This window comes from Neopelma chrysocephalum, unplaced genomic scaffold, assembly GCF_003984885.1.
Source record: "Neopelma chrysocephalum unplaced genomic scaffold, ASM398488v2 Primary Assembly neopelma1_105, whole genome shotgun sequence".
NCBI classification, from domain to species: domain Eukaryota; kingdom Metazoa; phylum Chordata; class Aves; order Passeriformes; family Pipridae; genus Neopelma; species Neopelma chrysocephalum.
The window spans coordinates 1,453,464-1,465,630 of record NW_020897769.1 but is presented as its reverse complement, the minus strand read 5'-3'; the positions used below and the strand labels follow the sequence as shown (position 1 = coordinate 1,465,630).

Sequence of the window (12,167 nt, the reverse complement as noted above, 5' to 3'; positions counted from 1 at the left end):
GTCACTCTTCATAATCTGCTTGAGATGACTTTGCAGATAAAATCACTAAGACCTGCTAGACCCTTCTGAAAAAGAGAAATTAAGACTAAAAATCTCTACTTCATTTGGAGTAGCTTGAGTGCAATGTAAGATGTGGTTCGCTTTCATGTACTCACTATTGCCAAGAATTGTGTATAATCTGTTTTTCCATTTAGCAAATTAATGTGACAAGAGTATAGGAATGTTACTGATCAAATTGCAAATACCTCTTGAAGCTGGAGAAATTTTCCTTCCATAGCTGAAAGAGCATTGCTTTTCTCAACCAGCTGTTTACGGACCTTGATCATTTCTACATTGTCCTGAATGTTTAGCCTTCAAAATTAAAAAGAAATGCATCATGAGAACACATATGGAAGAAGATTTAGTGTGTAATACCCAAATTAATTTCTCCTTCTATAAACCATACTACAGAATTTAGGGAAATAAACATTCTACCCAATGATGACACAGCAACTTCAGTCAATACATCTACATCTTTGCTTATTGTATAGAACTGTATATGACAGGAAGAGAAAACAATCCCACACCTAAAGAGATTATTTGTTTTCCATTCACTTCTTTCCCACCATCCAAAGTATTTGGTGCCAGTAGAACACCATTTTGCATTCACAGTTTCCACCTATCAAACACCCTTAAGAAAACACACCTTAGCAATTTATACTAGAACACCTTAAGGCTGGTATTCAAACAACCTGTAGGTGTAGGTCTTAACTACATGAAAATCACTTAATATCCCTGTTCTTACAATTCTAAGATTAATAAATAATAATTAACTTCTTAATTATTTGTTTTTATTAATCATAAGCAGTGTATTAAATATAAGCAGTGTCATTTTTCACTTTAGCCAGCACATAACAAAGGTTTTTTTTTTTCCACAGACTGCTATTGTTAGAACAGCTTCAGAAAAATCACTGAAACTTTAAGTTTTGCTAAACCAACCCTCAGATGCTTCAGTGAACAAACCCTGGGGGAGAGAAGTATTGCTGAAAATTGGACACAAAGAATGCACAACTTATAGCCCTCTGAAGAAACCAGAAGATAAAGAAGAAACTAACAAAGACAGTAGTTGGGAAAAAGATAATAAAAAGGATGAAAATGTGGACTAATTAGCATGAGAAGCGAGAAACCAATAACTATTAGAAGACATAACACTAATTAGTGAAGAGAATAATATCATCTATAACCAATGAAGGTTAATTTCTTTGTTTGCTAAAAATGTATAAATACTGATAAAGTTTTGAATGTGTGTGTGCCTGTAGTTGGAGAGACCCCCTGCACTCAGCACTGTGAATAAAGTAATGCCACTTTCTAATCCTAAAAAATAGTGTTGGAGAGTTTGATTTATCCCAATGGTTTCAGCAACAGTAGGGCCAATATTTTTCTACTATTTGTAGACTCCAAATTCTTAATGAGTATTAGTGAACATTAAATTGCCCATATGAGCCTACACCTAAAATTTTATAAGAATTAATAGTGAAGGAACAATGGGTGATTAAAATTTTATGACTTGAACTTCAATTGAATCTGTATCAGCTGGAAATGAATTCTCTAACATGGTAATTATGAACTTGTTTATTTATGAAAAAAAATTATAACTTCTCATTGTAACTATCTCCTTGCTTAGAAGTATCCATGGCTATTGGGCGACTTAGTTTCACTAAAGGGAAAAAATGGATAAAGCACATATTCCTTTATAGTAATTTAGTAGTAATTTCCACAGCTCTGTATAAACATTATGACACAGCTCTTCTAATGCTTCCATCATGGAACTTCCCAGTTTTCACAACACCTTTGGCTTGCTGTGCCTTGCTCTTTCAGCCGTTGGAGAGAGTCTTCAATCTCCTTTTCTTTCCTCCTCAGTTGACTCACAAGAATCTCTCTGGCATGTTCTAGTTCCTCTATGTGTTTCCTTTGGGAGTCAATCACGGTCTCCCTGCAAGTACAAACATCTTACATTCCAAAACCAGGTAAGTATTTAGGAAAAGAAAAAAATTTAAATGAGTACTCAAGAGAGTTAAAATTTTTAATGTTGGGCAAAATTTTTATTTCTTAATCACACGCATCACAGCAGAGGCTTAAGAGTTTAAATTACTATGAAAATACAACGCAAACTCTCAAAATAAATGTTTATGTGGACTGAACAATGTTTAGCAGAACCTGGCTGAAAACACTGTCCATGGTGTCTTATACTCTATATCAGAATTATCTTCCTTCTAATCTGTTAGTACCAAGTGTTTTCTGAAAAGCAAACCACCATGACTAGCTATCAAAAGATTATGAGATCTTCAATGGATGGAGCAGTTAAAGTAATTTTTAAGCTTTTATTCTGAGATAGGTAAATTTACACCAAAAAAAAAATCAAAAGATGTGTCTTAAACAGTGGAATTTATGCAGTAAATGCAATTTAAAAAATAATTTATGAAAACGTTTCTGTACAATGATTTCCTATGATCCCAGTAAATCTTTGTGTTTACACAACTCCAAGCACAAAATATGACTGCACATTAATTCATATATTTCTATACTTAGCTTGCCCATTTATTGAAAATATAGCATTTACAAATTATGTCTTAAATCCAATTTAGCTAAATCATTATGGAAATAAAGAAACATACTAAAATAGCTTTTGGAAAACCAGATTTCAAAACATATACTTTAGAGAAGAAAAATGTTCTAATCAGACCCCAGTATCTTTAAATTAGATGTTAACTACCTTTTGTCCAGCCTATATAACACCTATCTACTCATGTAAACCCTGTATCAGGGATGTTATAAGGGTTTATTTTCAGTTAAAAGGTGCAGTTGGATTACAAACCAACTTTCAAAATGCAAAAGTGAACCAAAATCATTTTACATAACTATCCCATACTATGCCTTTCATTTTGCATTGTAAACCCCTGACCCTCCGTGTTCCTTAGCAGAAAACATTTCTGCCTTGTTATTGTTATCAGATCCAGTTTATTTCTGTTTATTTCTGTTTATTTTCTGATTATTTCAGTTTATTTTCTGAAGCGAAAACTTCTGAAAAGATGTATTTTTTTCCTCTTCAAGAAAACCCTAAGTTTTAAGAATAATAGTGACAAAAAATAAGTAATATGAAAATCATACAAATTTCTTATTTCAGCCCTTGAATCCTCAAGCAGACTCTGTCCATATTTTGGGAGCACGAGGTCAGATGATCTCACTTCTAGATTCTGAAGTCTCATTCCTGAAAACAAAGAAAAGATAAATTTTTGTCACGTTGCATGAAAAAGCATTTAACAAACCAGCAACTTGCAACTTCTGTTTTAGATGTCATAAAAAGTATTTTTACCTCAAATTCACATGAAAAGAAACAGAGTATCTACAACACAGCTGCTGTAAAATTTGAACTCTGGGTGATACAGCATAGTGTTAAGTGCTAAAAACATGTCCTGAGAGGGCTTTTTAGAAGATTTTTACTTTCAAAGTCAGAAAGCAGAGATGGTGTCTTCTCAGAAGAACAATATCAATATTATTAAGCAGGAACATGGAATTGTAATCGTTTTTTGTCAGCATTTTCTTTGCAAAATCACAAGAGTCATTCACCCAGACAGGCAACTAAAGGGCCATTTTTAGCAGCAGTGCAAATAATTTTCTTCTGTTCTTTAGAAGCATCCTAAGCCCCTAGTGAAGAAGAAAAGTCAGAAATTACCTAAGGAAGAATTGCAAAAGCAATGGTTTCTACAAATTTTTCTACTTCTTTTTTTTCAGCAAGAAGAAATAAAGTTTTGAGGTGGGACCAAAATATGCATTACATTTCAAACACAGCATTAAGGCTGCCATCCCTCAGTCCCCAAAATGGAGTTATTTAGGTTCAATGTACAATGAGACCATCAGTTCCCCAAACACCTGAAAAAAATGACCTACTTTGCATTTGTGTTAACTTGATCTAATTTGAATTTTGGTCTCTAAGTATTATTTTAAGGTATTGGTAATTGTGATATACATATATATGTGCGTGTATATATGCCTAGACTATATATATTTTTATTTACTGTTGTTCAAATCAAGGCATTTCTTGCACTCAATAAAGAAAGGATTATTTTAAGGTACTGGTAATTGTGATATACATATATATGTGCGTGTATATATGCCTAGACTACAGATATTTTTATTTACTTTTGTTCAAATCAAGGCATTTCTTACACTCAACAAAGAAAGTAATGAGAAACCAGAGAGTATTTACTGAAAATTCATACCTGACTAGGACTTTCAGATGAGCTTTCCTTGGTATTTTTAAATCAGCCAAACACAAAGCAGATATAGATACCCAGAGAGGTGGTGGATTCACCATCCCTGGAGGTTTTTAAAAAGAGATTGGACGTGGCCCTTAGTGCCATGATATAGTAATTGGAGTTGGATCAGGGGTTGGACTTGATGATCTTGGAGGTCTTTTCCAACCCAACCTATTCTATGATTCTATGATTCTATATTTATTTATTTGTAGAGTTTCCCTGTCTCCTCACACCTTACAGAGCCAAACTTTCCCGAATTTTCCCGGGCGTTTTTATTTTTGGATAATTGCTCCGCGGATTTTCTGATCTGCCCTGAAGATGTGTTGAGATTCAGACTCAGGGTTTCCCAGAGCAATCTGAGGGCTCCCTGTTTTTGCTGAATGTGAATGATACCTTTCTTTGCGTGCTCTGGGGTGCCAGAAGCCTCATTCCCTTTTTTGAGCCCGGTGTTGACACGAGATTGAACGTGGCCGTAGGGACAAGGCCTGTGGCCTTGGATCTGCAGCTGCTGTTTGGTTGAAATGAGTTTGTTGCGCAGGTTCTCGTTTTGTTTCTCGAGCTCACGAACTCTTTCTTGCAAATGCTCAATCGTCTCCTCCAGCTCCAGAGCCTGACCCAGCCGCCTGGGCCCACCACCAACCTGATCAGATTTTCTTTTATCATTAACAAGCCGCATTAATTTGGTGGTCATTCTGGGGAAAAACATCAAAAAACATGAAAAAGAATGTGAAAACTCAGCATAAAAAGCATTCTGTTGAAAGAAACGTAATCACTGTGAAGACTTCATCACAGAATAATAAAGCCAGGTTTTGATATAACTATTACTGCCTGTGAAGAACTCTTTGAAGATAACTGAAACCACTGTGCAGCAATGTGCTTTATTGCTGCTTTATCTGCCACAGCGTTCCCTTCTGTAAGTGGGCCTGGGAGGCATGTATGTGATCTAATGTGAGTGATATAGAAAGGATGTTTCCTCTGTTGGATTAATAATAACAATTTTTTAAACAGTGTAAACAACTTCTGATTGTTCAAATCCTTTAAATAACTATTTTCTATGCAACTTACCACTCCTACACCCTGTCACCACCGTGGGCACCACGTCTGGTGACACTTTATAGCTGTATTGGTGGCTGAGCTGGGGTTCATTTCCCCAGAGCAGCCCTCACAGTGCTGTGCTTTGCTTTGGGAGTTAGAAAGGTGTTGATAACACACCAGTGTTTTGGCCCCTACTGAGCAGGGCTGGCACAGCATCAGCACTGTAACATTGCTCCCCCACCAATCGAGGGCACACAACCAGGCCAGCTGACCCAAACTGACCAAAGGGATATTCCAGACCACGGAACAGCAGCTCAGATATAAAAGCTAAGGAAAGGAGGAGGAAGTGGGGGCATTTGTTTTTTACAATGTTTGCCTTCTGGAGCAACTGCTCTGCATGTTGAATTCCTGCTTCCCGGGAAGTGGCCGGACATCGCTGCTGATGGGAAGTAGAGAATAAACCTTGTTATTTTCCTCTTTGCTTGTGGGTGCACAAACTTTGGCTTTTGCTTTAGTAAAGTGCCTGATCTCAACCCACAAGTTGTTTTCCATCTTATTCTCTCTCCTCTGTCTGGCTGGGGAGTGACAGAGTGGCTTGGTGGGCACCCGGCATCAGGCAAAGGTCAACCCACTATAACTGACAAATAACAGTTTCGTAAAGCTTCTAATTTAAGGTTAGTAAAGGAAGGAAGCATATTTGCTCCACAGGCTGCTTAATTTTAACACATGATCTTCTATTAGAACCTCTGCATGCTGTTAAGTAAAGTTACAGACTTTGGATGTTATGAGGCAAACTATTAAAGCTACAGTTCCACAAAATATTCAACTATCGAAAGAATGATAATAATATGCAACATTCCAGTGATACATAATTTCCAGTATTTTAGGATTTAATTATATATTTCATATCTAAAGTGCTTAAATGTTTTAAGTGCAGATATTTAAGAAGGTACTCTGTAAAAAGAGACTTAATAGTTGTCATTACCATACTCAATTTTATTCTGGGTAAATATGACCAATGTGCTTCAGAGAAGGAACAGTTAGCTGAAGAATATAACCAGATACAGAGGGTATGGTTCCCATCTATCTTTAAAAGGACAAAAGGAGAAAGGTGGCTTTGATGAGACAGACAAGTTCAAGACTTTACAAAATTGGCCATTTATCATCCAGACCTGTATCTAGTTTATAGGGAATCTATTTTTGAAAGCCCAGAAAAAAAAGTGAAAATAAGGACACACTTAATTTGTCTAAAGGGGCTTGTTAGATTTTTGGATACTTGTGCACAGAAGCTTCTTCTTGAAAGAACAAAAGTGAAACCAAAAACATCCGTAATAACTTTAGGATGTCACAGAATGTTACTTGCCTGTAAGCAGGTTTTTTGTTTATTTGGGGTTTTTTTCAATGTAATTCTACTAGAAATTCATTCCAAACTTCTAGTTACAAGGGTTTTGGCACGAGGGACGCTAGGGAAGAAATTTAGCTTTAGATTTAGCTTTAGATTTTTCTCTGACAATCTAGACAAACACTCTGTATTTTTTATTTTCTGTGCCTTGGGATACCAATTTGGACATTATGTGTAATTTTACCTAAGTGGATGATGACTGCATCCACCTAAGTGGATATGGAGTGGTATGTCCCATGTTGCTGTGCACAGAAACAGAGGAACAGCCATTTGAATTAAGGAAACAATTAATTTGCTCTATCATCTTCTATCTGACAACAGTCTAACAGAAAAGATGGAAATTATGTCATGCTGGTCTACTGGATCCTGGCTCACTGAATACTGAGCCAAAAGGGAAGAATATTTTGGACTTTAACAAAGTATGAAACAGTCTCATGTACAGAGGCAATAATTTCAGCTGCCCTCTGATGAATTTGTTGGCTTCTGGTGAGAAGTCTGATCACATGCAGCAAGACTTGATTAGCAATTAGCACAATGGGAACACACAGGAAAAGTGGGTTTTTGGGAGTGATCAGCCCTCCTGTGACACAGTAATACCACAAACAGTTGTGCAGAGTCCAGATCCGTTTGCCAGCACAGTAAGTGCTGGCAAAGATTAGAACACAAATCTTAACACACTAAGTTCAATAATCAGCCTAAAGTTGCTCGTGTATGTTTGGGCACACTGGGTACTGTGCTCCCCATGCTACCTGGGGCTTTTTCATTGGAGTTATCTATTATGCTGAATAAAGGAGAGCTGATTATAAAATATTTTGGTGCTCATTCATTCATTCATTCCATTCATTCATGGCCAGGCTTCGCGAACGAAGATTTGGGAAGGGCTCTACCCATGTTCTGCCATTTTGGTGCTCACTCAATGATAAAAGGCCAGATGCTAGTCAGCTTCTTCAAAAAACACACAGGGACAAAAAAAGGAGCAGAATCTCTCTGTATAGGTCATTTTGATTCTGGAATAAAACTCTTGATAAATCATTAGGTTTCTATAGCCTCTTCTTCAATTCCCAGAACACCTGTTATATTTGTGCTTTGCCAGCAGAGCTGGGAACCCAAAGTGCCAACCCTAAAGTAGTAGGTAGCACTGTACCTCTGTACATGGAGATCTAACAGGCTCCACTGCAAAAAGCATCTCACATACTCAGAGACAACCAGAAATCAAGACAGAAATGGATTCCAACGCGTGACTTTTACTGTGGCATTAGAAAGTGCCCTGAGAGAAATCAGCATGACTTTTAATACGTTGATAATGTTTTGAGGGGCAAAAAAAGTTTAAAATAAAACTACCAAACCCCCTACCTTTTAATTTTTTCCTCCTGCTTGTTTGCATGCTGCTTGAGTAGGATGTGGTCGTCGCTTATCCGAAGAAATCTGTCTTCCAGTTCCTCTCGACTGATCCGTGACACAGCTTGTCGAGCTTTCACATTCTGGGCAGTTGATGATTCTACCCCAAAACAAGGCAACTTTAAATTACCCTCAATACATTCAACAACACGTAATTCAAAGCCTATCTCACTTTGAAATACTGAAAAAAAAATTAATGAAAATTTTCAAGTAATTCGATATTTTACACTTCCGTCGGTCTGATAATTTTTTCAGATTTATTGGCATGTTAATCACTTCCTTTTTCCTTCCTCTTAAAGACTAGAAAAAAAAAGAGTTCAAATGATGCAGCAAACTAAACAAAAAAAACCCCAAAAACCCAAACCAAAAAATTTTTAAAAATTTTCTACAAGACAATGCAAAGGTAACAATTTAGCAAGCAACCAAGTACAATCAAACATACTACTTTAAAAATAAAATTAGCATTACAATGAAGATGCTTTCAAATCTGTTTCAAAGTCAACACAGTCTCTTGAAGTTTGAAAGGATTAACTCATAATTCTGAAAATAAGTCCAGTAGTTCTATTCTAACAGCAGCTGAGTAACACATAAGAATTGCGTGGTACTTTCGGTTCCAATTTTTTTAAATAGATCTGGCCTTGACCTTAATTCAGCAAAAAAGTTCTCTTTCCTTTTGGAAGGATGAATGTTGTAGCTCAATGAGTTTTCCAGGTTTTAGCATCTCACAGCAGCTCCTCTCTTATAACACAGAATAGGTCACAGCACCTTTCAGAATTTAACTGAGATTTCGAATGGTATTTGAACTTCATTTTGCGAGTGGGAACATCAAAAACACTTTTAGAAAGACACTAAAGAAGCCACTGATCCAAGTCTGTAACTGCAATAAGTAGCATCTGGTACAAACCTTGTAGTCCTTCAGTTCCAGCTGGAGTTTGACCTGTATCTCCCATAGCTGGGTCCCCCCCAGTTTCATCAGCTGAGACAGGCATGGCTTATCTACCAGGAACAAAATTCAAATGACATAATTCTCCATCTGCAATTTAAACTGTGAGACCAGAATGAACTACAATACATCCTATAAAACAATGACAAAAGTAATGACAGATTCACTGAAATAACAAACTCCTACATTACTATAAATGCTTCTATCTCAACTGGATTGCTCAGAGGACAATCTAAACTTTGAAGTTTCACGTTATGCTAGCTTTAATCCATGTACAAAACACAGCTTTTTTGTTACACAATAGCTCCAGTTGTAAATGCAGAATTATAATTGTTGTCTTCAGAAATCTTTGGGCTAAGGCCACATTTCCAAATAGATGGGGGAGGAGAACCTGTGGAGATTTCTTTTGGTTTTTTGTTTGGGGTTTGGAGGGTTTTTTTAACTATTTATTCATTTTAAGACAGGTCAAAGCTTGAGGCATCAACTGGGGGTAACTAATGCCATCTTCCACATTTTCAGTGGGACTCTGAAACCAAGGTACTGGGGGTTATGGAGTCATTTCCATGCCTGCCATTCTCTTAATCTTCTTGCAATCATTGTCATTAGAGAAACTACTTTTTAAGATAGAGACACTCCTATGAACGATTCTCATAAATACCAAGACATTTCTTTCTTGAGGCAGCAGAAAGTTTAGTCACATGACAAAGTGAGATTAAGAAAGTATTAATGTGAGGAAGTACTATATTTGTTTCAGAGTAATATATGAAGATACTTGTTAACAACTGCTGTTTCCTTCTTGTCTTCCAGTGCAGAAAATTAGTTGCTGGCCAGAGATTCAAGTAATGCTGAAACAGCAAGATAAGGAGAAACATAAAGTCCTTTGGACAGCCTTTTCCCCCCACTATTGTTACACTCTTGAGGTGATACAAACCCTTGGGGAATTGAAAAATATCTAGGAACATATTGGGAAATTAACAGTGATGTTACTAAAGACCTGCACCAGTGGACAGAAGCTACACAGACATTCCATGAAATATCTGTTAATTTTATCATAGTCAAAACTGCTGCTAGAGCAATGCCTTTCTTCTGTCATAAACAAGTGTCCTTAGGGCTCTGTCCAAAAGGAACAAAAAGGTTATTAATGGAAGTTTAGTTTCCAACAAGTCAGTCTTGCTTTCAATTCTTTTCACTAAAATTTAGTATTATTTCCAGCTTTAACTGTTCATAAAAACCTGAACCCATTTTTCTTTACTGTGGAACAAATGCTTCCTTGTCATGACCATTGAAATGCCTGAACTGATCTATATTCAAAAACACCAGCACAATAACAGGCACAGGCAAACATAGTTTTCACTATTTCCTACTTGTTTAAGAAACTTTGCTGTGGCTGTTCTCTTCAGTATCAAAGAAATCCATTCATTTAAAAACAAAGCCAAAACAACATATGCTTGTACCTCAAATAAGAGAAAGCATAATAAAGCAAGAGAGATAAATTTGTATTTATATCTTGCCAGGTTCACGTCATGCTGAACCTTAAAAACTTAAACCAGGTTTTATTTCCAAGAAAGATTACCTTACAGTCACTTCAGCACTTGTTAATCAAAAATTAGAGAAAAGAACTTCATATATGAAGAGAGGGAAAAATTTCATATCTCTAGGATTAAGCTATAAGAACTTTAATCAGGTATAAGTAAGAATTTTACATGTAGTTACTGAAGTTAAAGAAACCTTACCTTTCTTATATACTGCACTACTTAAAAAACTGGTTCTATCACCACCAGCATCTGACAAAAAACTGCTTACGACAGTTTCTAATGAAATCTTAAAAAATGTGACATTTAATTGTTTCAATATGGATTTAGAATTTCCTGAGTCTCGGACACGGCTAAGATGATGCTTTTCTCACAAAATCCTGTCCCACTTCTCTGACAGAAGGAAGAAGAAAAAAAGAAAAGGAAAAAAAAGGAGGAGAAACCACCTGTCTACCTTGGCCTATCACAAAGTATTTCCAGCCTACATTCTCTCTCTATTGACTCCTTCAAAGATAAACATTTACTCTATTTGGCTTGTCATCTAAAATAATCTCATTTATTACTTGGAAGGAGTATTCACACATACAAACTTTCACATGATCTCATTTATTACTTGGAAGGAGTATTCACACATATAAACTTTCACATATCATCTTTCAAACATTATCTGCTGTAGTGTTGTGAGTTTTGGGAGGTGGATGGGAAAAAAAGAGAGAAGATACTAGGAAACAAGATCACAACATTCTGCTGTAGACTGAGGGGAGAAACACCTCTCAGACCTGTAAGTCCTACTACAACACAGAAAAATCAAAACAACCTTGTCTTGCCTTTAATATATTTTACAAGTGCCTTCCAAACTTTTGTTCAGCTCCGCCAGTTCTGACAAAGACACGACTGGAAGGAGCAGGGAGGGAAGGCAGTGTTCGCCTCGTGAGGAGTGGTCCCAGTCTGGGCAGGGTCTGAGCATTGGTTTTAGGCTGGATCTGAGCACTAGTCCCAGTCTGGGCAGGGTCTGAGCACTGGTTTTAGGCTGGATCTCAGCACTGGTCCCAGTCTGGGCAGGGTCTGAGCACTGGTTTTAGGCTGGATCCGAGCACTGGTCCCAGTCTGGGCAGGGACCTTCCTCGGGCACAGGAACACAACTCCCGCTTGAGCCCAGCGGCCTTTCTACGTACAAAGCTGCAACCAAGGCAGCCTCTCGGGGCTATTTTGATTAAAGCCGTGAGGCACTCGGTCTTTTCACCGAGATGCCAGCGAGGAGCCCCGCGGGTCTGACGCCACCTCTTCGGGAGCGACGCCGCAGGCCGGCTGCCCGGCCGGGCACAGCCCAGCGCCACATTCCCCTGAGCAGCTCCAGCCCGCAGGAGGAGCAGCTCCCCCGCACTCACCGGCCCGGCGCGTCCTCGGTGCTGCCTCGGCAACTGCCGGCGGGAACAACGGCAGCCGCGGGTCGGGCCCGGCGCCCGCTGCCCCTCGGGAGTCGCGGTTCGGGCCCAAAGCCCCCCGGCAGCCGTGGTTCGGGCCGGGCCCCGCGGTTCGGGCCCACAGCCCGCCGGGAGCCG

At 38.1% G+C, this 12,167-nt stretch overlaps 1 protein-coding gene across 7 annotated transcripts in view; it reads right to left on the bottom strand.

Annotated features, from left to right (window-relative positions):
• Positions 1–12,112, bottom strand: part of LOC113973726 (protein fantom-like) — a 47,958-nt gene extending 35,846 nt beyond the window's left edge. For 5 of the 7 annotated variants that reach the window (XR_003536331.1, XR_003536332.1, XM_027696206.1 and 2 more), the window contains exons 1-7: positions 11,994–12,112; positions 9,035–9,175; positions 8,086–8,230; positions 4,689–4,987; positions 3,148–3,247; positions 1,829–1,972; positions 246–351 (exon numbers count right to left, since the gene is read on the bottom strand). Coding sequence is in view for 5 of the 7 variants with exons in the window: in XM_027696206.1 (XP_027552007.1) it covers positions 246–351; positions 1,829–1,972; positions 3,148–3,247; positions 4,689–4,987; positions 8,086–8,230; positions 9,035–9,119 (879 nt within the window). In the remaining 2 variants the exon portion in view is untranslated. Of the gene's footprint in view, positions 1–245; positions 352–1,828; positions 1,973–3,147; positions 3,248–4,688; positions 4,988–8,085; positions 8,231–9,034; positions 10,340–11,993 lie in introns of those variants that run through there. The other 2 variants (XM_027696205.1, XM_027696209.1) reach the window with 2 other exon arrangements.
• Positions 12,113–12,167: the final 55 nt, after the last annotated feature.